The 23,498-nt window shown below is 46.4% G+C and overlaps 2 protein-coding genes and 1 long non-coding RNA gene across 9 annotated transcripts in view; 2 read left to right on the plus strand and 1 right to left on the minus strand.

Moving 5' to 3' along the window:
* LOC135972632 (actin nucleation-promoting factor WASL-like) overlaps positions 1–9,043 on the plus strand; it is a 24,127-nt gene extending 15,084 nt beyond the window's left edge. For all 3 annotated transcript variants that reach the window (XM_065551286.1, XM_065551287.1, XM_065551285.1), the window contains exons 6-7: positions 1,592–1,694; positions 8,789–9,043. In XM_065551286.1, coding sequence (XP_065407358.1) covers positions 1,592–1,694; positions 8,789–8,832 — 147 coding nt within the window. In that variant the 3' untranslated portion in view covers positions 8,833–9,043. The remainder of the gene's footprint in view (positions 1–1,591; positions 1,695–8,788) is intronic.
* Positions 1–15,704, minus strand: part of LOC103307558 (uncharacterized) — a 26,965-nt gene extending 11,261 nt beyond the window's left edge. The window contains exons 1-4 of the long non-coding RNA XR_010589114.1: positions 15,566–15,704; positions 12,259–12,335; positions 9,206–9,254; positions 1,769–1,893 (exon numbers count right to left, since the gene is read on the minus strand). This is a non-coding gene — a long non-coding RNA (uncharacterized LOC103307558). The remainder of the gene's footprint in view (positions 1–1,768; positions 1,894–9,205; positions 9,255–12,258; positions 12,336–15,565) is intronic.
* The window catches only part of PFKFB4 (6-phosphofructo-2-kinase/fructose-2,6-biphosphatase 4), a 113,672-nt gene continuing 105,713 nt past the window's right edge, over positions 15,540–23,498 (plus strand). For 2 of the 5 annotated variants that reach the window (XM_065551279.1, XM_065551281.1), the window contains exon 1: positions 15,547–15,679. Coding sequence is in view for 1 of the 5 variants with exons in the window: in XM_024099973.3 (XP_023955741.1) it covers positions 15,616–15,679 (64 nt within the window). In the remaining 4 variants the exon portion in view is untranslated. Of the gene's footprint in view, positions 15,680–15,995; positions 16,084–23,498 lie in introns of those variants that run through there. The other 3 variants (XM_042861726.2, XM_024099973.3, XM_065551283.1) reach the window with 3 other exon arrangements.

A 23,498-nucleotide genomic window follows, 5' to 3' on the forward strand; every position in this document is an offset into this window, starting at 1 on the left:
GCTCATATGAGCATCATTATTGTTTGTTTGGTCAGGTTTTTCATTCTGGTAATATTTTAAAGTAAACATTGGATGCTTATAGCATAATTATTTTGTAAAAATAACTTTAATAGTAATATTCCCACCTCATATCTGGAGTGGAATTTCTAATGTTTAAGATTTCTTCAGGGAAGAGTTTTGCTTCAACAGATTGTTAATCATAATTCCTAGTTAAGTAACAGTCTAATAGTCATAATCTTCAGTGCTAGTTTATTGATATAATCCTGTGAGGTATTTTTGGCAGAACTATGCTAATCTAATTTGGAAACTCTTACAAATAGTTTGTTCCAAGGCCTTCAAAGCCCTTCGTATAAAGCATTTGTTCATGTCTACGTAGTCACTGTCTAGTAAAATGAACATCTTTCATGATCACTGTTAGTAGCACGTATTACAATAGGTCAGAAAGGACAACAAAAAGCTAGGCGTTGCAGTGGCTTCTGTTTCAAAGTTTCATTTGTCTCGTTCAGTGACAGTATCAAGGGCTGTCTCTAAAATGGAGACTGGAATGTGAACACCACATGGTATTGTGGATGGAAAGTGCAGCCTTTCCAGATCCTAACCTGGAATTCCGTATCTCTTGCCAGTGTCCAGGTTCTTCATCCAACGTCCATGTTGTCACCATGATTCCAGGTCTTTATGGTGGACGGCTGATTGAAAATCTTCTAAATTGTGTAGCTCTGAGTGAAGTCTGTGCTCCATGTAAGGTGTCAGAAAGACTTAAGTCCTCTTACCACAGAACTGGCAGTAGGAGGGCTGATAGGCTTAGTGTATTTGCATTTATAGTGAAGTTATCACCCCTCTGTGTATTACAAAGCCTTTTGTAGGGAAGGAACAACTCCTCCCAGGAGGCAAGACATTTATGGGAAACCACCTAGTTTTGTAGACTGTTCATGTTCAAAACCAGTGAAGACGAGGCTTGGAGCATCAGAGACAACCTTTTATCTCTGAAAGAGCTGCAGTTGCTCCAGACACTCCAGCTAAGCTTAGTTTGCTTCCTCCTGTCCTAGAGTGGCTGTTTGGGATATATTCAATCCTAGGCTGCCTTCTAAGGATGCATACATCTGAAGCTGAACTGAAATCACTGAGTACAGATCAGCTATACTGGGTAAGAACTAGTTGTGCCTGGCTTTTGACCTGGAACAAAGTTGAAGTAGGGAATAACTAATTCTATGTCCCCTGCCAGTGGCATGAACACCAACCTGCACGTCCACCACCCAATCAAAGACCAGTAGCTTCATGGTACAGCTATCAGACTGGCTTGAAATAGGTTATGTGGTTTCTAGCTGTTACATCTCCCAAATACTGTATAAACTGACCCAAAGTTAATGCAGAGTTATTGAACTAAAACAAATTTTATTTCTTATTTTGGCCAACCAATTAATCATCATATAATACACTTAAAGAACATGTTGAATCTTTACTAAATACATTCTTGCCTAACTTAATAAATAGTAACTTAAACATAACTCCATATTTCTGGTCTTAATAGCTCCATTATACAAGTCTAAATGATCACTCCTATTTAAATTTAATTTAATTTAAATTTAAATAGGTGACTCCAAGTCCAACATCACCACAGTCACCCAACGATGGAGGAATAGTAGCTGCTCTTAAAGATGTTGTTCAGAAGAGATATAAGGCCCTTTACTCTTCAGGTAGGCTTTAAATCTTTTCTCTTTGCTTAGAAAACTTTAGTATTGTGCTTTTCTCTAAAATTAGGAAATTTTACCAGTGTCTATTGGTATAGTAGTTAGACTGAGCGCAGTAGTGTTCCTCCAGCTTGGTTCTAAAAGGTTCACTGTCTCCATTTAGTCTGGATTTCTGACAGACGTGGACATGGATTTGGGAAATTACCTGTAGACAAGAGTTAATGCAAAATTTAAGAGTAGTCCAGTATCTATTACAGAGGCTACTTCCTAAACTGGTGAGTAATACCTACTAAGTAATTGCAAAAAAATAAGTGTTGCTGGAATAGCATTCTTGAGGTAAGATAGCTTACATCAGGGGGTTTCAAACTTCATTGCACCTTGACCCCCTTATGACAATAAAAATTACTACACAACCCCAGGAGGGTGGAGTGAAACCTGAGCCCACCCAAGCCCCACTGCCCCGTGTGGGGGGAGAGCAAGCCCAAGACCAAGAGTTTCAGCCCCAGACATGGGGGCTGTAACCTGAGCCCCACCACCCAGGGCTGAAGCCTTTGGTCTTGGGCTTGTTCTCCGCCCCCCCCCCCCCCCCCCGGGGCAGTGGGGCTCGGGCTTTGGCTTTGACCCAGACCCCAGCAAGTCTAAGCCAGCCTGACGACCCCATTAAAACAGGGTTGTGACCCACTTTGGGTCCTGACCCACAGTTTGAGAACTGCTAGCTTACATGTTTATAAGGAAAGTGATCAAAACCAAATACATCAACCAAGTATTGTATAGGCAAAGAAGAAGGAAGGGCTGCAACACTAAAGCTGCAACACTAAAGCAAATACTTAGTTGTATCAAATTTAATATTTTGTTTCAAGTCTATTTTTAAAAGATAGCTGAGCAGAGATGAGTATGTTCTAAAAAGAGTCTAATGAAAACTCCTGATTGACCTAGTCAGGCTAAGAATATAGCAATAGTAGTAGTAGTAGTAGTAGTGTGTGTAAAATATATAAATAAACGGTATATCTTTCTTTCACCACAGCTCCTGTTCTTTTTGTAGTCTGGATCATCTAGTCAAGGGACGGGCAAACTTTTTTTTTTTTTTTTTTTTTTTTGGCCTGAGGGCCGCATCGGGTTTTGGAAATTGTATGGAGGGCCGGTTAGGGGAGGGGGACATGGCCTAGCCCCCCTGCTTCTTGCCCCCTGACAGCTCGCCCCCAGGACTCCTGCCCCATCCAACCCCCCTGTTCCCTGATGGCCCCCCAGGACCCCTGCCCCTTCCACCCCCCCCGATCCCCTGACTGCCCCTGGAACCTCTGTCCCTGACTGCCCCACTGGACCTTTGCCCCATCCAACCGCCCTGATCCCAATCCACACCCCTGAACTCCCCTGCCCTCTAACCAACCCCTCCCCCCCCCGCTCCCTGCCCCACTAACCGTGCTGCCTGGAGCACTGGTGGCTGGCGGTGCTACAGCCACACAGCACAGAGCACCAGGTCAGGCCAGGCTCTGCAGTGGCGCTGCCCCAGGAGCTTGCAGGCCTGCCACCCAGAGCATTGCGCTGGCGGTGGGGCGAGCAGAGGCTGCGGGGAAGGGGAAACAGCTGGGGAGGGGCTGGGTGCTAGCCTCGTGGGCCAGCAGCTCAGGGGCCAAGCAGGAGGGTCCCAGGGGCTGGATGTGGCCCACAGGCCATAGTTTGTCCACCTCTGATCTAGTCACTTAGTACCTGTAATCACACTTGCATACAGGTTTAATTGTTCTACTTACTGATACCCAAAAGTTAGAGATGGTCCTTCTTCGAGAGATGTCCCTGTGGGTGCTCCACTCCAGGTGTTGGTGCGTCCCTGCACCTTCGCTCAGATTATTTTTTTTTTGTAGCAGTACTCGTACCGGCCACGCATGCGCATATCCTGCCCCCCGCTCTGAGTTTACCTTAATAGTACGCATGCGCAGCCGGTCTTTCTCTACCGGCCTGAGATGGAGCTCAGCAGACTCGTTAAGAACTTCTTTCCTCTTGTTACAATTACCCTTCTAGTTAGTTAGTTAGTCATAGGTAGATACCATTTCTATCTGTTTCTTAAAAAAAAAAATTCTTCGTTCCTGTCAACCGCAGCCGCTTCTGACATGCCTGGCTCCACAGGCTTTAAGCGCTGCTCTACCTGCAAGGAGCCTATCCCCCTGTCAGATGGCCACTCACAACGTATAAAATGTTTTGGGGAGACCCACATCCCCCAAAGATGTGCCCACTGCAGTAAACTTAGCTCCAGGGCACGGAAGGACAGGGAGCTTAGATTGAAACTGCTCCTCCTTCAGAAATCCCTAGGCGCAGCTTCAGACCCAGGCGCTGCTTCCTGCTCCGCTGACTGCCACAGCCCCCCCACCTCAAAGAAGAACAAGAAAACTTCAAAAAGAGGGCACCTCTTGTCATCCACAAAGGAAACCCGGTGAGACAAGATTTCTCTGGGCAGATCTACCACTTCCCTCCCTGTGCTCCTCCAGCACCGTGTGAAACCCACCTGTGGCGGCGGCGCAAAACTCCGGTGCTGAGGCTTCCAGTTGCCTGCCTCTCTTCTGGCACCATTCGGCACCGTGACGGACGCGGTGCCGACATTCACGACCTGCCTGACCCCCTGCAGGCTGATATTGATCTTCTGGCACCGACACCTGCTGAGCTGACTGGCAGTGAGCCCAGGCTCAAAACCCCAGTGCAGAGGAATTTCTCCTCACAGCAGCTTCCTCCTGCACAGCCTTCACCTCACACAGGAGCCTCAGCGCTGCAATTTACTCAGTCAAGAGATCTGCTTGTGTCACCTGTCCTGCAGTCACCCCTGCTGAATGCCTGCTTCTCTCCAATGGCTGAATCAGGGTCTGAACCTCCTTTCTCTCGTGAGGAGGAAGCCGGACTGCAGGGGGATTTTTCACTGTATCAAGACTCCCATCCTCAGACCCCAGTCAACAGAGGTCATAAAAAAATTACCTTATCCTAGTCTCAGGATTCTGCCCCCTGGTGTGTGTGAATCCCTGGATGGCACCACCGATGCCCTTCCCACCACCATGGCAATATTGGGCCCCATGGGCATCGTATCCTTGAACACATGCGCTACTCCACCTCAACCAGGCGCAACACCTGCCTAGCACCACCACCTCATGAACCTGCCACTGACACAAGACACCAGGCAGCACTGTCACACTTGCAGGATCAATCACGTCCTGATCCTATTCTAGTAGAGCCAGAGGTAACGCCTGAAGAAGCCTTATTTTTCCCCCCCTCCCCCAACATCTTCGGATGACTTCTCGAAATTTCAAGACCTTTTAAAAAGTTGCCAGTGAATTGAGAATTAACTTGGAGGAGGTCCCCGAGCAACAGCATTTTTTCAGCTCCATCAGAGTCCATTTAGCTGCTATTACAACCTTCCATGACAGAATCGACGACACCTCTGTTTTTGCTCATCCAATCACCAAGTGTTTCCTCAAGGGACTCCAAGCCCTATACCCAGACATTAAGCAGCCTATCCCTCTGTGGGACCTTCATTTAGTACTATCCTGCCTAACTCAACAACCATTTGAGGCCCTAGCCACTTGCCCCCTTTTACACCTTTCAATGAAAACAGCATTTTTAGTGGCAATTACCTCCGCCAGATGGGCAGGAGAAATAGCAGCTTTTATGGCAGATCCACCATATATGATATTTTTCAAGGACAAGGTTACCCTTAGATTACATCCCAAATTCCTTCCAAAGGTGCATTCCCCATTCCACATTAATGAGCCGATACACCTACCGATCTTCTTTCCAAAACCACATGCGAACTCTTTCGAAGCCACAATACATACGTTAGATGTACACAGGGCCTTGTCCTTCTATTTGGATAGAACCAAACCTTTTAGAAACTCTTCTAGACTTTTTGTCTCCATCGCGGACCATTCCAAAGGAACACCTATTTCTACCCAGAGACTTTCAAACTGGATTTCTGAGTGCATCCGATTGTGTTATCAGATAAAGAAAGTTACACTGCCAGCTGGCATCAGAACTCACTTCACTAGATCTCTGGCTGCCTCAGTGACTTTCTTACACAAAGTTCCCCTAGCTGACATCTGTAAAGTGGCCACTTGGTCCTCTGAACACTCATTTGTTAAACACTATGCCCTTTCTCAGGGCCCTCTCTCTGATACACGATTGGGCAGGGCTGTATTAGCTACTGCATTCCTATCAGATCCGAAGTCCCTACCTCCTTGAGACCTACTGCTTTTAAGTTACCTGTAGTGGAGCACCCACAGGGACATTTTTCGAAGAAGAAGAGGTGGTTACTCACCCTGTGCAGTAACTGACGTTCTTCGAGATGTGTCCCCGTGGGTGCTCCACTACCCACCCTCCTCCCCTCTACTTTGGAGTTGGGGTAGCCTCCGTTGTAGAGAAGGAACTGAGGAGACCGGCTGTGCATGCATACTATTAAGGTAGACTCAGAGCGGGGCGCAGGCTATGCACAAGCGTGGCCGGTACGAGAACTGCTACAAAAATCTCCGAGCGAAGGTGCAGGGATGCACCAATACCTGAAGTGGAGCACCCACACAGACACTCATCTCTAAGAATGTCAGTTACTGCACAGGGTGAGTAACCGCCTCTTACATATTGTTATGCCCCCAAGGCTGCTGTTGTGATCACTGTATGATAAAGTTGTACTTCTCCTATGCAGAGAGGCATTAGAAATGATTTCAAATCTCCCATACTGACTATTCTTTCCCCCTGCATCTGTCCCTCATATAAAGGCATGGGTGCTGGAACAATTTGTATAATGGGAGTGCTGAGAGCCATTGAACCAAACTGCAACCCCTGTATATGATAGGAATCACTTCAAGCCAGGGGGTGCTGCAGCTCCCCAGCACCCCTAGTTCCAGCACTATGAATAATGGGGTTACTCAGGTTGATAGTCTCTCCTCCACCACCTAGGTCCTTAATAGTGGCAATAGTGGGTGTTGTGTGTGTTAATTTGAGAATGCAGAGAGGTCGCAAGTATTAATCTGACCTATAGAGGGAAACATGCGTTTTGAATCCAAAAAGGCTGGTGCAAGTAATTGAGAACTACTACATCTGACCTGAAAATAAACTACTTGTAGAAAGGCCTCCATAAGTTAGTATCCCAGTTCATGCTTACTTACCCTCCTCCCTGCCTGACTTTTGGATTGGTAATTTTGATACTGAGTTAGCTTGTAAAATTACTCATGTACAGGGCCAGTGCAACCACTAGGCGGTCGCCTAGGGCACCAAGTGATTGGGGGCGCCAAAAAGCTCCCTCCATATTTCCCCGGATATGTCCTTTTTGTCTTTAAAATAGCCATCCTAGAGGAATTGGTAGAAAGATCTGGGATTTCCCCCTCCTCCTCCCCCTCATGCAGAGTGCAATGCGGCTGATTGGGTGCCTGGGCCAGATTGAGCCGCTTCCATTGGCCTCCAGCAGCCAGAGTTCCTCCCGCTGCCTCAGCGCCGTGTCACCAGCATTCTGCGGGGGAGGGGCTCTGCGCTTGGCAGCCTGTTTGGTTTGGCTCCACGTGGAGCCAGCGGCTTGAGTGGCATGGTGGTAAGGGGAGTCCCGAGGGGCTGTCAGGGGGTGGGGAGAGGGTTGGATGGGTTGGGAGTTCTGGGGGGGGCTGTCAAGGGGCAGGGGTGTGGAGAGTGATCGGAGCAGTCAGGGGACAGGGGGAGGGTTGGATGGGTCGGGAGTTCTGGGGGGGCTGTCAGGGGGTGGGGAGTGGTTGGATGGGGCGTGGGAGTCCCGGGGGTCTGTCTGGAGGTGAGGGTATGGATAAGGGTTGGGGCAGTCAGGGGACAGGTAGGAGGCAGAGTCCTAGGGGAGCAGTTAGCGTGGGGGGGTGTCTCAGGAGAGGGCAGTCAGGGGACAATGAGCAGAGAGGCTTAAGTAGGGGTTGGGGTCCTGGGGGGCAGTTAGGGGCAGGGGTCCCAGGAGGAGGCAGTCAGGGGACAAGGAGCGGGGGGGGGGATTGGGAGTTCTGAGGGGGGCAGTCAGGGGGTGGGAAGTGGGAGGGAGTGGATGGGGGTGGGGCTCTCCCACCCTCTTTTTTGATTGTTGAAATATGGTAACGCTAAAAAAGCGGTGCCCTGGCTCAGCAGGGAGAAGCCGCCTTCCGGAGGCACCGGAGAGCCAGAGCATCGGCTTGAGGGGGTGGCGAGCTCCAGCCATGGAGGAGCCGGCATGGTGCAGGGGTGCAGCATCCCTGCAAAGGTGGCGGCACCATTGGTGGGGAGCAGCTGCGCCCCTGCCCCCCCCCCCGGGGGCTCCTGCAGGCCGCAGCAGATGCATGCGGTCAGCAGCCCCTGTGCGCCCCCCGGCTCTCCCCTGGCCACGCTTGAGCTCTGCAGCTCCTGGGTGTGTGAACTGCTGCTGCCACTCCCGGGGGGAGGCTCCTCCATCGCTGGGGCTCGCTGCCGCCACAAGCAGGACGCTCTGGCTCTCCGGTGCCTCCGGAAGGCGGCTCCTCCCTGCCGAGCTGCTGCAGTGGCCCAAGCCTGGCAAAGCCAGTGAGTGGACTCTGAGTGGGAGCCAGCGGGGTGGGGTGGGGAGGGCTTGTGGGGGGGGCTGTGCACCCTCCAGGGGGGTTCAGGGGGTGGGGAAGGGGGGAATCTGGCCCCTAGGGTCTATAAAGGCTCGTTGGGATTTGCCCCTCAATGAACCGATGTGCGGGGTGTGTGTGTGTGTGGAGGGGGAGGGCGCAAGGTGGAAGTTTCGCCTAGGGTGCAAAATATCCTTGCACCGGCCCTGTTCATGTATTACATTTAATTCCATGGACTGCCACTGTGCCCTGTGATCTGACTTGTTAACTTTTAGGCTGACTGATTTACAGGAAGAATCATCTGAAGATAAACTTGAAACCCTTGTCCTGAAGGCCCTACATCGCTCTCACGTCAATAATTTTTATAAGCAGTTACTAAATGAAGAGCTATGTATTGTAATTTAAGTCTTAGGAAACAGCAATAATGAAACATATGCCTGTTTAGCTTAGTTACAATACAAATCAGCTAGCATTTCTAATGAATCTATGATAGGGAAGTTCTTAAAAATCTTTTGCCTAGTATGGGACACTTATATTCTAAAACTCATTTTGCAGGTGAGGAGACTGGGTCAGAGAACGAAGAAGAATGGAAAGACTAAAAGGTTTTCTTTTTCCTTGAGGTATAAGAAAATTACAAGCAAACTCCCCCTTTCTTTCTCTCCCTCCCCCAGCCCCCGTAGGGAAAAACTTGAACTCTCCAGTTGCTTTAATGTAAATACTACCTACTAAAATCTCAATGTAGATGGATTTTAAACCACCAACTTTCAAATGTGTTGTTAGTATGGGGTGTATAAAATAAACTTTTTTTTTAAAGTTTGTGCTTATTAGGAAATATTACTTCACATTTGCAAGTGGTCAAAAATGTAATGAAGACCTGCTTTTTACTACATGATTAAAATACAGTACAGAAAATGCCTAGAAAACTAACCTTTAAATTATTTACTTCAAATATTTATACTTCAAAATAGATACCTTAGGTAGGTCCATAAAATTAGACATGATGGACATCCAGGCAATGGTTCTGTAAAAAGGGAGGAAGGGGAACAAACAAACTCTTCACTTAAACTTCTAAGGGCTGTTTTCTGCTTCCATTGAAGTAAGTGGATGCTTTCCACTGTCTTCAATGGGTGTGGAATTTAGCCCTAAATTATAGCAAAGTATTCAGCAAGCTGTTGAACACTAAACTTTAAAATACCTGGGAACTTGAAGAATACTAAAGAGCATCCTCTAGCTAACACATTGCCCAGAACTGAAAATGCAACTCAACAGTTGAGCAGGGAGGGGGAAAAAATTACTATATAAACTAACCAGTGGAGGCTTTATAGTTGGCAAAATTTTGCTGTGGAAAGTACTATGGTGGCTAGTGACAAAAAGCAGTGAAATAGCTAGGTTTCTATGTCTCCTACAAACAGATTCTCCCAATGTCCCTTAGGGCATTGGTCATAGGAAACTTAATGGTTTATGCTGCCTCATGCAGCAAAAACTAAGTTTAGTAATGAGCAGTACAACAGGTCACTTAAAACTGCTTAATTTTACTTTGAAAGTTGCTGTGGTAAATTACAGCAGAGAATATCAGCAAAGCAGGTAACTCTTAATTTAAACGGTTGTTGAAAACCTGGTCCAGATAGTAGTACGCAATTACTATTCAACAGGATTATCACTTTATTGAGGAGCTGCTTCATGTGAACATGCAATAACAAATTGAGTACTTACCACAAGAAGAATCTATCAGTAGGTCTCTTTCCACAGGCAGTTCCTAATCCATTAGGTCACAGTAGCCTTAGCCATCTAACTAAACCTTTGTGCCTTAGTTTTCTCCATATGATATGGGGGCTAATGTTGGGCACATCAACACTGCCCTTTCACCTGGGGAAACTTAAGCACTTTACAAAGGTGAATAAGCATTAGCCCGATTTATATGGGTTTCCTAAATAAAATTTTAAGCACCCTGCAAAAAGGCTCTGTGAACTATTGGCTAAGACATGGATCTGTTGCCTTCAAGTTCAAGATTTTGCTTGTGGTACCACAAGCTTATGACCTGATTCTGTAAACACTTGCCAGCATGAATTAGGCCCATTTACTAGAGTTCAGAAAAGGGGAGAAGGAAAGAGTGGGTGGGGATTAATAAGGAAAATCATTAGGAAAAAAGTGATAAAAGAAGCTTAGTACAACTTTTTAATTTTAACATTAAAATACAGAGACTGTTCTTTAAAATGCAGGGGATGGGTGTTAGTAGGGTAGAGTAACACAGATGAACACTTTTCCAAGTTCTACTTACATGCACTTCTATCTATTAGAAGTGATAGCAATATGAAACTGCAGAGCTATTGATAAATTTCATTCACCTGTGTCCACTTATCTGTGGCCCTTGGATTTATTCTAATGTTCTTAAACTCTGAATAGCTTCAAACTACCACTCTTAAAAACAAAACAAAAATTCCCTATATGTTGCCACCTCTTAAATGGAGAATTTCTCCCAAGCCATACCTGCTAACGAGCCAAGAAAGGCAAGATACATTTAAGGGCAAGTGACAGCAATTCTACAAACAAGTGTCACTGCTTCCATATTGAGTGTAGTGTTTTTGCAGGGCTAGAAATGGAAGGGGAAGGTGTGAAGATAATGATGTACTTCAGTCGTGACTGCATAAATATAGAGAAGCTCGTTGTTTCCCGAAGCCACTTTTAGACATTTTGTCTTTTCTGACTCTGGTGCATATTGACTCGGTGGTAGGTATCTTGTATGGCAGTGCTTCTCAAAGTCGGGCCGCCGCTTGTTCAGGGAAAGCCCCTGGTGGTCCGGGTTGGTTTGTTTACCTGCCGCGTCTACAGGTTTGGCCAATCGTGGCTCCCACTGGCCGCGGTTCACCGCTCCAGGCCAATGGGGGCTGCGGGAAGCAGCACGGGCTGAGTGATGTGCTGGCCACCCTTCCTACAGCCCCCTTTGGCCTGGAGTGGCAAACCACGGCCAGTGGGAGCAGCGAACCGCAGCCAGTGGGAGCGGCGATCGGCCAAACCTGCGGACGCGGCAGGTAAACAAACCAGCCTGGACCGCCAGGGGCTTTCCCTGAACAAGCGGCAGACCGGCTTTGAGAAGCACTGTTATATGGCATATTGAGGAATAGCTAAATTCAACCTTAAAGCGTCTGTAAAATTCTTTACTGAATTTATATCAGTACAGGGCGGCCTAGTATCCCAAAATGTTAAATGACTGTTTTGGGAAGACTTGTATCTCTTGAGGCTTTGCCAGCTGGGTTTTACGGTATATTCCAGTATCAAGCTGGCAAGACTTGTATCACACACTTCTTCTTTGGTGTATATCTCACACAATGTGTCTCTTCCCTTTAGGTCTATTAGAACCGTATGCCATAGCTCCTTGTGCTTCTGTGGAGTTAAGCATCTATGTCAACAGGAGGCAGGCCAAGCAAAGTGTTTATCTAGATACTTCTAATGTGCCTGTCACCTACTATCTCCTAATTTAGTAGATGCTGCTGCCTGAGGTGCTCTTAACCAAACATGCCTCTCTATTTGTACCTTTTGATACAACTGGAGAACTGGGACTTCAGACTAAAGTGCATATATTAAGTAACAGATATGATTAGTAGACTTATACTGTTTGGTTTTTTTAGGAGGTGCATTTACAAAATATTCCTTTCATATCCTGGGTTGCCTTCCTGGCTGTTGGCAGTTGATTCTCAATCATCTTTTGGGTGGGCTCTTGCAATTCATTCCAGAATAGTTTTGGTGAAGTTAATTTACATAACTTGCTTTCTCTCTTAATGAGAGAATCAGCTTGATCTCTTCCTTCTCACCCACCCCCAACAAAAGAAGTTGATTGCTCTTTATTGGAATGAACAGTTTATTTTTTTAATTGTAGTGGTAAGCTATCACTGGTTTTTCCTTTACATTTTGGTATTCAAATGCTAAGCAATAAAGCAGGGACCCCTAAATCTAGTTAAAGTAGAAACAAATGTCTAAAAATCTCTTTGGATTTGTTTTAAGTGTTTTACAAATGGAGTTTGCCTTACCTCCTCAACAGTCTGTTAGAAAATGAAACCTTTTCAGTTGGTTACATTCTAGTTCAGATAACTGCAAATGATCCCACCTGAAATAGAGAATAGCTCAATGTTTTAAAACTATACAATAGAGTGAATGGGACATAGAAAAATTTAGGGCTACTGACCATATTAAATGGGACAGGGAAGCGGTAACCGCGTTTAAAATTTCTGTCCATCCAAACAAGCTATTACTCATGTGCATTGTCCTATCTACTTCATGAGTAATGGCACTTGTCTTGATCCACTGAACAGGGTCTACCATCAGTTGCATTATGTTCCAGTAACTCAATGTACAGCTGTTTGGACCTGGGCTGCTTCCTGAGGTAAGGCAGGGTCATGAGGTACCTTGCTACCAGCTACCCTTACTGTGAGGAAGCTTTGTCCATGCCTGGAAGTGGTCCACTCTCTGACGTCACAGGCACCATAAGCACACTTCTCTCAGGTCATGTCTACGCTGGCAAGTTTCTGCGTAGTAAAGCAGCTTTCTGCATTGTAACTCCTGAGGTGTACACACTGCCAAGCCACTTAGTGTGCAGAAACTGCACAGTTGTAGCACTTTAAAAAAACCACCCCCACGAGAGGCGTACAGCTTTCAGCGCTGGGGCTACAGCACGGCAGTGCCAATGTAGACACCAAGGTCGATTACAGCGCTGCGATTGGCCCCTAGGAGGCGTCCTACAATGCCTGTTCTTACCTCTCTGGTCAGTGGTTTGAACGCTACTGCCCTGCCCTTAGGTGACCAACCATCAGCCCCACCCCATAAATTCCTTTGGAATTTTGAAAGTCGCCTTCCTGTTTGCTCAGTGATGTGTGCAGTGGTCTCAGTGCATCTTTCCAGGTGGCCATGCCTGCTCCATGCACCAGGTGCTCCCCTGCTTGGGAGCAATGCTGAGCTTCTGGACCTCATCAGCATTTAGGGAGAGGAGGGTGTCCACTCCTGGCTGCACTTTACGGACAGATTTCACGATGCATGACGGAAAGGGGGCATGACCAGGACACACTGCAATGCAGGGTCAAAATGAAGGAGCTGCAGAACACCTACCACAAGGTGCAGAAGGCAAACCGCCATTCTGGTATTGCGCCCACGAGCTGCTGGTTCTACAATGAGCTGGACATGATACTCAGTGGCAACCCCACCCAGGGCCGGCTATAGGCCGATTTGGCTGAATTGGGCCCCGCGCCTAAGAGGGCCCTGCAGCTGTCCACCCCGCCCCTGCCCCCAGCTCACTTCTGCATCCTCCCCTCCCCTGAACGCTCCGCCCCCCCTGCTCCTCCCCCTCCCCTGCTTCCCACGAATCAGATGTTTGCGGGAAGTCTGAAAAGAAGCAGGGGCAGGCAGGCAGGTAAGCTGGGGCGGGGGGGCGCGGCGTGGCGTGGCCCCGGCCGAGCACGCCCAGTCCCTGCCCCAGTGGTTCTGGCTCCAGCCCGGCTCGGCTCCTGGCCCTGGCCGAGCGTGCTGGCCTGGCCCCAGCCTGAGCGGCTCTGCTCCAGCCCAACTCGGGCCCCTGGGTGCCGGCCCGGCCCGAGCGGCTCTGGCCCGAGCAGCTCCGGCCAAGCACCACCGGCTCCGGCCCTGGGTTGAGCGGCCCTGGGCCACTGGCCCCGGTTCCGGCCCAGCCCCAGCGGCTCCGGCTCAGCTCCGGCTCCAGCTTAGCTCGGGCCCCAGGGCCCCAGCCCGGCCCCGGCTGAGCGATTCCAGACCGAGCAGCCGAGCACCCCCGGCCCTGGCCCCAGCGGCTCTGGCCCGGCCCCGCCCCAAACCCCGTGACCCCGGCCGGAGTGCGGCCCGCCCCCAGGAATCAGGCCCTGCTCTTGCTAAGGCCGGCCCTGACCCCATCTCCACTGCAAAGGCTATTGTGAATACTTTAGTGGCTCCCATGCCAGTTGAGAGTGGACAGAGCCAGGAGGAGGAAATCTTGGCTGAGGATGTGGAGGGGAAGGGGAACCCAGAGTCAGAGCTGGGCTACTAGCAGAAGGAACATGTGCATAGGTAGGGCCCATGTGCTTTTATTAGTGGTGTCTAGAGTGCAGCTGACAGGGTAATATAAAGCCTGAATCCAACTTGCACCTCATGTTCCCTCTGCTGCAGCAACTGGGGAAGATTGCGTGACAGCTACTGGTACACAGTGTGCCCCTTTCTCTAGTGGGCCCTGAGCCACCATTGTAAATCAATATTAATGTAGTCCTGCAAATCACCTTGGATGGGTCCTTAGCTGTGCAGATGGTTTATTAATAAACTTGTCCCCATGCCATGCATGCTTGTGCCTAAGAATAGGCAGGATGAGATGTTTCAGGAAGGGGGTGGGGCTGACCATTGCCTAAAAAGAGGCAGTAGTGTGTCTGGGTAGCAGAGAAAACTCAGTCCCTCTCAAACTCTGATCCTTCTGACTACCCCTTGTTGGGGATGCTCACTTTAGAAATGGAAAAGCTAGCGATCTTCCTCTTAGGGGATACCATCCTTCTAGGGCCTTCATATATGTGTGTATGTCTCTGGCTGTAGGAAAACAAAATATCCCCTAGTTGCAGTGATGAGCCTGGAAACAAGTGGGTCTCACCCATATAAGAAGTGTCCCTTTCTAAGCTGCCTGGAGATGATGCAGACTCCCTTTGCTCAATATCATGTGCAGAGGTACTGTGCCCCAGGTGACAATGAACTTCGGGATATTTTGGGGGTAGCCCTAGGAGCTGAGATTGGGTAGTGTGGGGGTGATGGTGAGAGAATGATACCTGCCTCCAATTTGTATATTTTGATTCACACTTATTCGAGGGGCTCTAGTTGATCCAGTGTGTAAAACATTAAGCCTCCCCAAACATCTCTGCCCTAGATAGGTATGCTATATGTAAAAGCTGGCCGTCCTGACTCCTAGTCCCCTACGGGCGGTCCTTTCTTTCTCTCGCCTACGAAGCGCTTTGAGATCCCTCGGAACGAAGGGGCGCTGCGCTGGTTATTATTATATCATTCCTCCGCCTCCTTCTCCACCCCGCCTGCCCAACCTCTCCAATCACCGTGCCGGCGTTGCGGGAGCGGCCGGTGCCCTGTGCAGCGGGAGCGCACACCCGCTTCCAGCGCTGGGGGACCCTCTCCAGGGCTCTGCGCCCTCAGCGGGATGCCGCCGCGCCCGGCTGCGTTACCGACCCGTCTCCTTCACCTAAGCCCGGCGCAGTGAGCGGGACTGGGCGCCCCCGGACCCTGCTCCTTCCAGCCAGCCAAGGCGGCGGGTCTGGACGCCCCTCGGACGCTGCCGAGCCCGGTCAGCGGCTTTGGGCGCCCCCTTGCCTGGCTCAGCTTGCAGAAGGGGACGCGGGTGCCTCCCCGCCCAGGCGCAGATGTCGGTCTCCAGGTGCAGCGGCGGCGGCTGTCAGGGGCGGCCTCAGAGGCGGGACTGGAAAGGTGAGGGCGGCGGCAGCAGCGTCCCTGGGGAAGGGGCCCGGCTGTGTTCACGTACACACACTGCCGGAGGGCAGGACCCGCGGCACTCCGCCCCCCGGGCGGCCGTGGAGGCGTTTCTCCTGCTTCGGCCCAGCCCGGCCGGCTGCTCGCTGCCTGCCTGGGGGCCTCTTTGCCTCGGTCTCGCCCGGTCCCCCGCTCCTCATGCCCCAGGGCCCGGGGGCTCCGGAGCCGGACTGAGGCTGCCGCTTGCCCTGGTTCCCGCTGACATGAGGAGTTGCCCCTCTGCTCTGCAGGGGGCTTCCCCCTTCCTCTCCTGTCTGCGCTGTCGCGCTCCCCCTGCGCCCTTGGAGTACGGAGCTGCTTCCCTCCCTCACCCCTCGCGGGGGGAGCCGCCTCCTTCCTAGGTTGGAGAGTCCTCCCTACCCATGTGGGGCGGGGAACTGCTCTCTTCCCTGCTGCGCCTAGGGCTCCTGCTCGGGGGGGGGGGGGCTTCCCGAGGCGTGGGGCGCTCCCCTTCCCCTCTCTGGCTCCTTTCCCTCGCGGTGCCTGCCTTGGCTTGGGCGATTTCTCCCCGCCGCTGAGCTGCCGTTTGTTTACCAGGCACCTCACTGGGGGGAGGGGCAGGTCTGGAGCTGCTGCTTTGATTCCCGTCTGCCGTGTGCTGCTGTCACGGAGGCTTGGCTGAGATGGGTCAATGGTTTGTGAAGCCAGGCCCTTTCCAGCCTCGAGCCCCAGGTCGCGCTATAGGAGGAAGTGGTGCTGGTGATTCAGTAGGGAGCCGCCTTCCTCCTGAGTCAGGGCTGAGCTAGTTCCTCGGCTTGGGGTTCTGGGAGGACATAGGTCAATGCCTCTGGGGTACAAGGTGTCAATCTTCCTCTGACCTCCCAAGCTTTGCTTCCTTTCCCCTGTGATCCCTTAGAGGGAGCGGGAGGGTTGCTTCATCTCTAGCATCCCTTTGGAGGGTACAGGAATTGAATTTACCCGTGAAGTGAAGTCCACTCCGCATGGCATAGCACCTAGAAACCACAGGATATGAAGTGGCATCATGGTGCAGATTAGCACTGGCTGAAATGCTATTGGAGATGACCCATTCCTGTTCCTCTGCCCATCCCTGTTTTGGGGGGGGTTGGCGAACTCCTTGATAAAAAGGGGGGAAAGATGCACAGACTCTTTTGGAATATGAACAAGCTACATACACAGCCAAACTGCAGAATATCAAACCTATAGTCATTGGTATCTTTTTAAACCAGCAATTAATTCTCCAATAGGTGGTGTTTCTGTTGTAATGCCTAAGGGTATTGTTGAGCTTGGTATTGTACAAACATGTAAATAGGCTATCAATTTTTAAAGTATTTCCAGGTTCTTCCCCCTCCATGCAGTCATCCAAGGGCTGGTTTAGGCTTGGTGTCTGAAGGGAAATTGTGACCCAGATACCACAGCAGGTTGTCAGATGGGAAATGGAAACTTTGGCTTACACTGGGAGAACTGGAGCAAGTCAGGGTGTCAGAAGCCTGAGGAGAGATTGTGAAGTGGGAAAAAGGCATGATGTACATAAATGTATTAGAATGCCAGAGTCTGTGACTTGTTCCAAACTAGTTTTTAATATTGCTTCCTTACTGGGGTGTTTTGCTGCTGGAGGTGAGATCTTTGGAATGAAATGTTTACTTGTGGTCATTATAAACATTTTGCCAAGGGCAGGTTGTTAACTGCAGTGTTCTGGTAAATTCTTAGGAAGCCAACTGTTATCTTTTGTGTTTTTCTACTCTCACAAAGAAAAGCTGTTCTTAACTTTCTGTCTTAAACAGCTATGTAGTGCTACTAAGAGGTGGTCTACCCCAGAAAGGGCTGAATTTCAGTAATGCATTAAGTGCTCAGTGTATTGATAAAGTATTATGAGTAACAATTCAGAATGAAAGGTGTCCCACAAATGTAATTTATTTAAAAGATACTGAACGTTTTGAATGCTGGTTCAGTGAATCGGCCCAGCTGATTAAGCCTTTTTAAGGAAAAGTGTGTCATATAGATATTCCAAAAATCATCTCTTACTTTGGTGAAAGAGTGAAAATAGATTTGAATAGTATAGACAGTCCATCTGTATCATAATTCTCAACCTGTTAAGGCCTAACTGGACATCAACCCAAAATGAGGGACCCAAGGAGATTGTATATCCTAATGATAAGGCTGATATAAAGATCTTGGTAGATGATCTAATAATGCAGAAAGCTTAAAGTCTTGAGAGACTCATGCTTTTTTAATATAAATGTTTTCTGTGATCCTTGTTTTTAGCTCCTTGCATGTGTATTGCATGTGAACAATTTGGATTAAATACTAGATAACAGCAAGTTAGTGTGGGACAAAATTAGGGTAATTTGAGAGGTATCCATGGTATGGTCACTTGTTTTTACAGTGCTATGCTTATGTAAAAAGCTAAAAATGGAATTGAATAATAATGATTATCAGGCTTCAAACCACACTTCAATATACTATTGAGCAGTTCCATTTTTTCCCCAAAAAAATTGCAAATGTGGTCTTACTCAGTTGTTAGATGCTACCTTAATTATAGTTGCAATTAAAATTAGCGATTTAATGTAAATGAAAAATAATAAAATCTTGAACAAAGTTATTACTGCATTTATTTATGCACACAATTTGTATAAGGCCTCAGTCCTGAAAGAGGCATATGCTCAAATAGGACTAATCATGGAGTGATAGTTAGTCCTGTGTGTAACTGTTTGCAGACTCAGGTCCTAGATTTAGAGTAAATCTAAGACCACTTCAGAATTAATATCTTGAAGTAATTCAGTAATTGTCTTTAATTGTTGGCAAAGCAATAAAAGTGTGTATATAACCACTTACTAATATTGCAATGAGAGCTTGCTTTTGACATTTACTGTTTCTTTGGGGTTTACATTTTCCATATGTGATGGTGTGTGTGTGTGTGTGTGTGTTTTTTCTCTTCTGTGGTCAGGATGAACATACATTGTCTGCTGACTCTGTTCCCCTTTTCAGAAATAAAGAGGTTGTAAAGTTCTGACTCTTTTGTTTGTTTGTTTGTTTTGAGTATTTCAATTTTCTTCTAAAATAAAGTAACAGCTCCTTTTATGAGAGGGTCCTCATTTTGACACTTCTGGGGGGGGGGAAAAAGAGATTTCAATTGAGGAATCTAATGTGAGCCTGTGCTTTCAGACGTGGAGTAGGCAATATGAGTGTGATTCTATGATGGGGTTGCTTGTGATGGTAGGGGGCAGGGCTCGGCAGCTCTGGGGCTTACTTATGGTTTGTCGTATGTGCCTAGAAACTCATAGTTAAGAGTTTCAACCGACCATTTGCAGGGATCAGGAAGGACTCAATCATTTCCCTGCAATTATGGGAGCCACAGATAGTGATGCACTGTGGTCATTACTGTTCTCTGCCTGTGGTACACAATAGTTTAGTCTCCTGTGCGCTGTAATACTTCAGCCTAATTTCAGTTGTTGGGTATAATGTGTGGGTGCGAGGTGGTGGTGTGTGATATTCTGGAGGTCAGACTAGATGATGTGGTGGTCTCTTCTGGCCTTAAATTCTATGACTCTGTGCTTCTTAGGAGAATTCACAGGATGCTTGTGATAAGATCAAAAATTATGAAAAGAAAATATGATTAAAGAAATAAAAGGGACAAATCTCACATTCATTTTTTTCTTTTGTTTTTATCACAAGATTTTTCCCATTTCAGATAAATTAGTGTAACAAACAGTGATAAAAGTGAACAAACATAGTAGTTGTCCGACTATCTCTGGGGGAATTAAAGCTCTGAGAGTCTGCTGGTTGGGCTTTTTGTGTAACTGGACCCTTTATCAATTTGGCCACTGAAAATAGACTAGCCAGTTTCACATTTTGTTTTTAGCCCATTTCTGTGAAGTGCTGGGATGAACGCCATATAATAGTCTATAACACAAGGAAATCATAATGTTATTCTTGAAGGTTGTGAACTTCTTAAAAAGTAGGAGTAGACTGTGCATGGGCCTAGTTCAGGGGTTCTCAAACTGGGAATCAGGACCCCTCGGGGTCACGTGCTGTCGGCCTCCACTCCAAGCCCCGCTTTGCATCCAGCATTTATGATGGGGTTAAATATATAAAAAAGTATTTTTAATTTATAAGGCGGGGGGGTCGCACTCAGAGACTTGCTGTGTAAAAGGGGTCACCAGTACAAAAGTTTGAGAACTACTGGCCTAGTTTCAGATAGTCTTTGATGACATTTTGCCTGGTTGATTATTATTAATTATTATTTTATTAATAATATATATATTGTTGTTTCTGGGCACCTACAAGAGCATGGGCCTAAATGTGTCTGTCGCATATTAATATGAATGCAGGTCTTAAAACTTGTTTTAATACATATTCAGATGAATATTAATCACTTTTTTGTAATTGAATATCAGTATGTACCTAAACTGATGTATGTGGCTGTTTTTTAAAGTGAAGTGACTTTTAAAAAATTTAACATGATTTGCTTGTAAATGTGTATCATACTAAAATAAGAAATCAGTTTCATTTTTTGTGGAAAATGTATTGCAAATGCTATAGTTACAAATTACACATGTGATGGAACATCAATATTGACAGCCTTTGAGTTTTAATTTCAGCTAAGCCCATTAGCCCTGTCTGAGTTAAGAAGTTGCAAAATAACTCCCAATACTATCTTCAGTAATTTCAAGGACCAAGCATCTGAATCAGCAAACTGAAATTGGTATCAAAACCTTTACAGACGTAGCAGGCCTTGTGCATGCTAGACACAAATGGTAACTGTTTTAGAGAACACTTTTAACATGGTTTCAATTGCATAACTGTACTAAGTGCTCTAACCTGGATGCTAGAACCTCCATAGTACTCTTCCAGGAACCCGTTCAGATGTGTTCTGGAGCACATAGAATTGTGTGACAGTTAAAATGGTTTTTCTCATGTTGTTAGTTTGTATATACACAGTAGGAAGAATGCCACATGGCTTCCCCCATGGAATATATTGTATTTTTTAGCAGCTTTTATTCACAGCTGTATTCAGTTTTTGGTGCTACAGGTGAATCATACAGTTGAGATGATGACACAGCATTGGTCTCTAGAAAAGTCAGGACACTTAGTCCCTGTGTGGTGATCAGGCATTTCATATGTAACTACAGTAAATAATAGGTGTATTAGACTGGTTTCTCAGGTCCCCATTTCCTGGTCTCATTAGATAGTTGACTGTTTAGCTGTCTGACCCATTTCTAAAAAACTGTTTTCAAGATAATTTTTTTTCCACACTCACTATACAGTATCATACATTTCACTTAGTTTCTTACCCTGGAAAGTAACTGTTCTTCACTCTTATAGTTGGCATAATGAATTGCCAGATTACCTGGGAAAACCGACAATCAGGGGTATGCATAACTCTTCTTGCAACTAAAATAGTTACAGCAGATGCTAGCTACTAATTGCTTGCAGTGTTTGTACATAGTTCTGTAATGTCATTGAAAAGTAATTTAGAGGTGCGTACTGTGGACACAGCCGTATTAGTCGTTTTAAAAGTGGTATTACTTTCCTTTGAAATTGATTAAAATATGTAGTGGGATCAGGCCTTCAGTTTCACTGGAGCGAGCCAGTGCCTGCTTGCAGATGAATACAAACTTTGTGTTTAGGTTACTCCCTGATGTAACTCCATTGATTTCATTTGAGTTGCATTAGGAATGATTTGGTCTGGGATGTATTCTAGAATCTAGATAGTTCAGGATAACTTCCATTAAGTAATGAGAGAATTTCTGCCCTCCTGCGGATTACATACAGTCTATGAATGTGTAGCTCAAATCATGTGCAAGACACAAAGCATAGAATATTTGTGGTGATGTATTTTTAGTTGCTAAAGCCAAGCTTCCATATGGTACATGAACTCTTCTTACATACTAATTCTCTGTTGAGCTCAAATGACTGGAGGATTTTAATAGGCTTGAAATATACTTCCATCAGTTATCATTGCCCAACATGCTATCTGGATTTAGGACTGTCTCACTCTTCCTCTTAAATTCTCTCATGCTTAGATTTCCCTGAAGACTTAGTTGATGCAGTTAATGTAACACATGTTAAGTTTGTGGTTCATGGGAATCCTGATTTTTGTCCTTTCCATTCCTTGAAGTCAGAGAATTTCATGGCATTTTTCTTCTGTGTTATTTGGTGGGGAGGAGAGGGAAAAAAAAAAGTAGAAGAGCGTTCATAGTTTTTCCATCATTAGTGTGAAACAAATCTTCCCAAGACAATGGGTAGTTTTACAGGGGTTCATGACCTTTCTCAATTAAAAAGTTCCAAGTGGGCCTGTAAGAGCAGTCCCGTGAGAACCAGGCTGGTGAAAAATACAGCAACACATCTCTGTCTGAGTGAAATATTCCTGTTTGCACTTGCAGTTACCCTGACCCACATCCATGCCCATTTTTCACTGTAGAGCAGTGTGGCTGTTCATATAGCTGAGAAACAGTTCCTCTTTTGTATTGGAGAAGGAAAATTTAAATAACATCCCAATAAACTCATGTTTCATTGAAAGGAGCCAGTTAATTGAAAAGCACATAGTTTACATTAACACTGTGAACCTGGTGTGTGTGTAATGTGCGTATATATAAACAAACTAGGGCAGATCTTAAGGTTGTGTGAATTGTCATAGGCCCATTAACTTGAAGTCAATGAGCCTATGACAATTTACACATAGTGATGCAAATGCTCATCTGCTGTGTGTGTGTATATATTGTACATAAGCAGCATTCTTGGGTAGTCAGAATCTCTGTGGCTGAGATTGGATAATGGACACTTAGACTGGAGTTTTCGAAGGAGCCTATCTATGTAGTGTTATTACAGTCTTTTGTACCAATTTTGTGTGTGTACGAGGTACCATTTTCCATTCTGCTTGAATAACGGACCATCAAAAATAACTTGTTCTAATTATAGCATTAAATAATGGTTTGTCTACTGTTTTCAGAATGCCATCTTCATTTCTTTGTCACCTGAGCCATATAGGTCTGCTATTCTATCTTGCCTTGAGTTTGTGTATTATAACTTGTGATATTGCAGTCCCTTCCATGTTCCATAGAGGCATGCAAGGTTATGACCTCTGTAACAGCCAAAGCAAAATGAAAATTTGGTTCCTAGGGCTAAATCTCGTATTCAAACAGAAATGTCTTCAGTAATAATAGTGAGAAAAATACAGGGATATTACTTCTAGTAAAATCTTTGTCTAATTTTTTTTTTGTTTTAGGTTTATTTTTAATGCAAGTATCTCATTGGGTAAATATTTGCATTTATCACAGCTCTCTTTGCTCATGTTACTGCTCCTGGTTAGTTTATCTGTGTTTGATAAATTAGATTATTTTGGATGTTGTAATTTTATTATCCGTCCTATGTAAATTTATTCACCACCTATGTTTTGTTCTTGAAGATTCTCAGCCCACAAACTATCTAGCCAGGCTTCCAAATGCAGGAAGATGAAAAATCTACCCTAAAGGCCATGGGAACAAGATTCCATATCAGATCATGGCATCTCAGCAGCTGTCTGTCCAGTCATACTTGTTCCTTGTGAACTAGGTGTTAACATAATATACATTAGGGGTAGGCAACCTATGGCACGGGTGCCGAAGACAGCACACGAGCTGATTTTCAGTGGCACTCACGCTGCCCGGGTCATGGCCACCGGTCCGGGAGGGCTCTGCATTTTAATTTAATTTTAAATGAAGCTTCTTAAACATTTTAAAAACTTTGTTTACTTTACATACAACAATAGTTTAGTTATATAATATAGACTTACAGAGAGAGCTTCTAAAAACGTTAA

Source organism: Chrysemys picta, chromosome 7 (genome assembly GCF_011386835.1).
Source record: "Chrysemys picta bellii isolate R12L10 chromosome 7, ASM1138683v2, whole genome shotgun sequence".
In the NCBI taxonomy this organism is placed as follows: domain Eukaryota; kingdom Metazoa; phylum Chordata; order Testudines; family Emydidae; genus Chrysemys; species Chrysemys picta.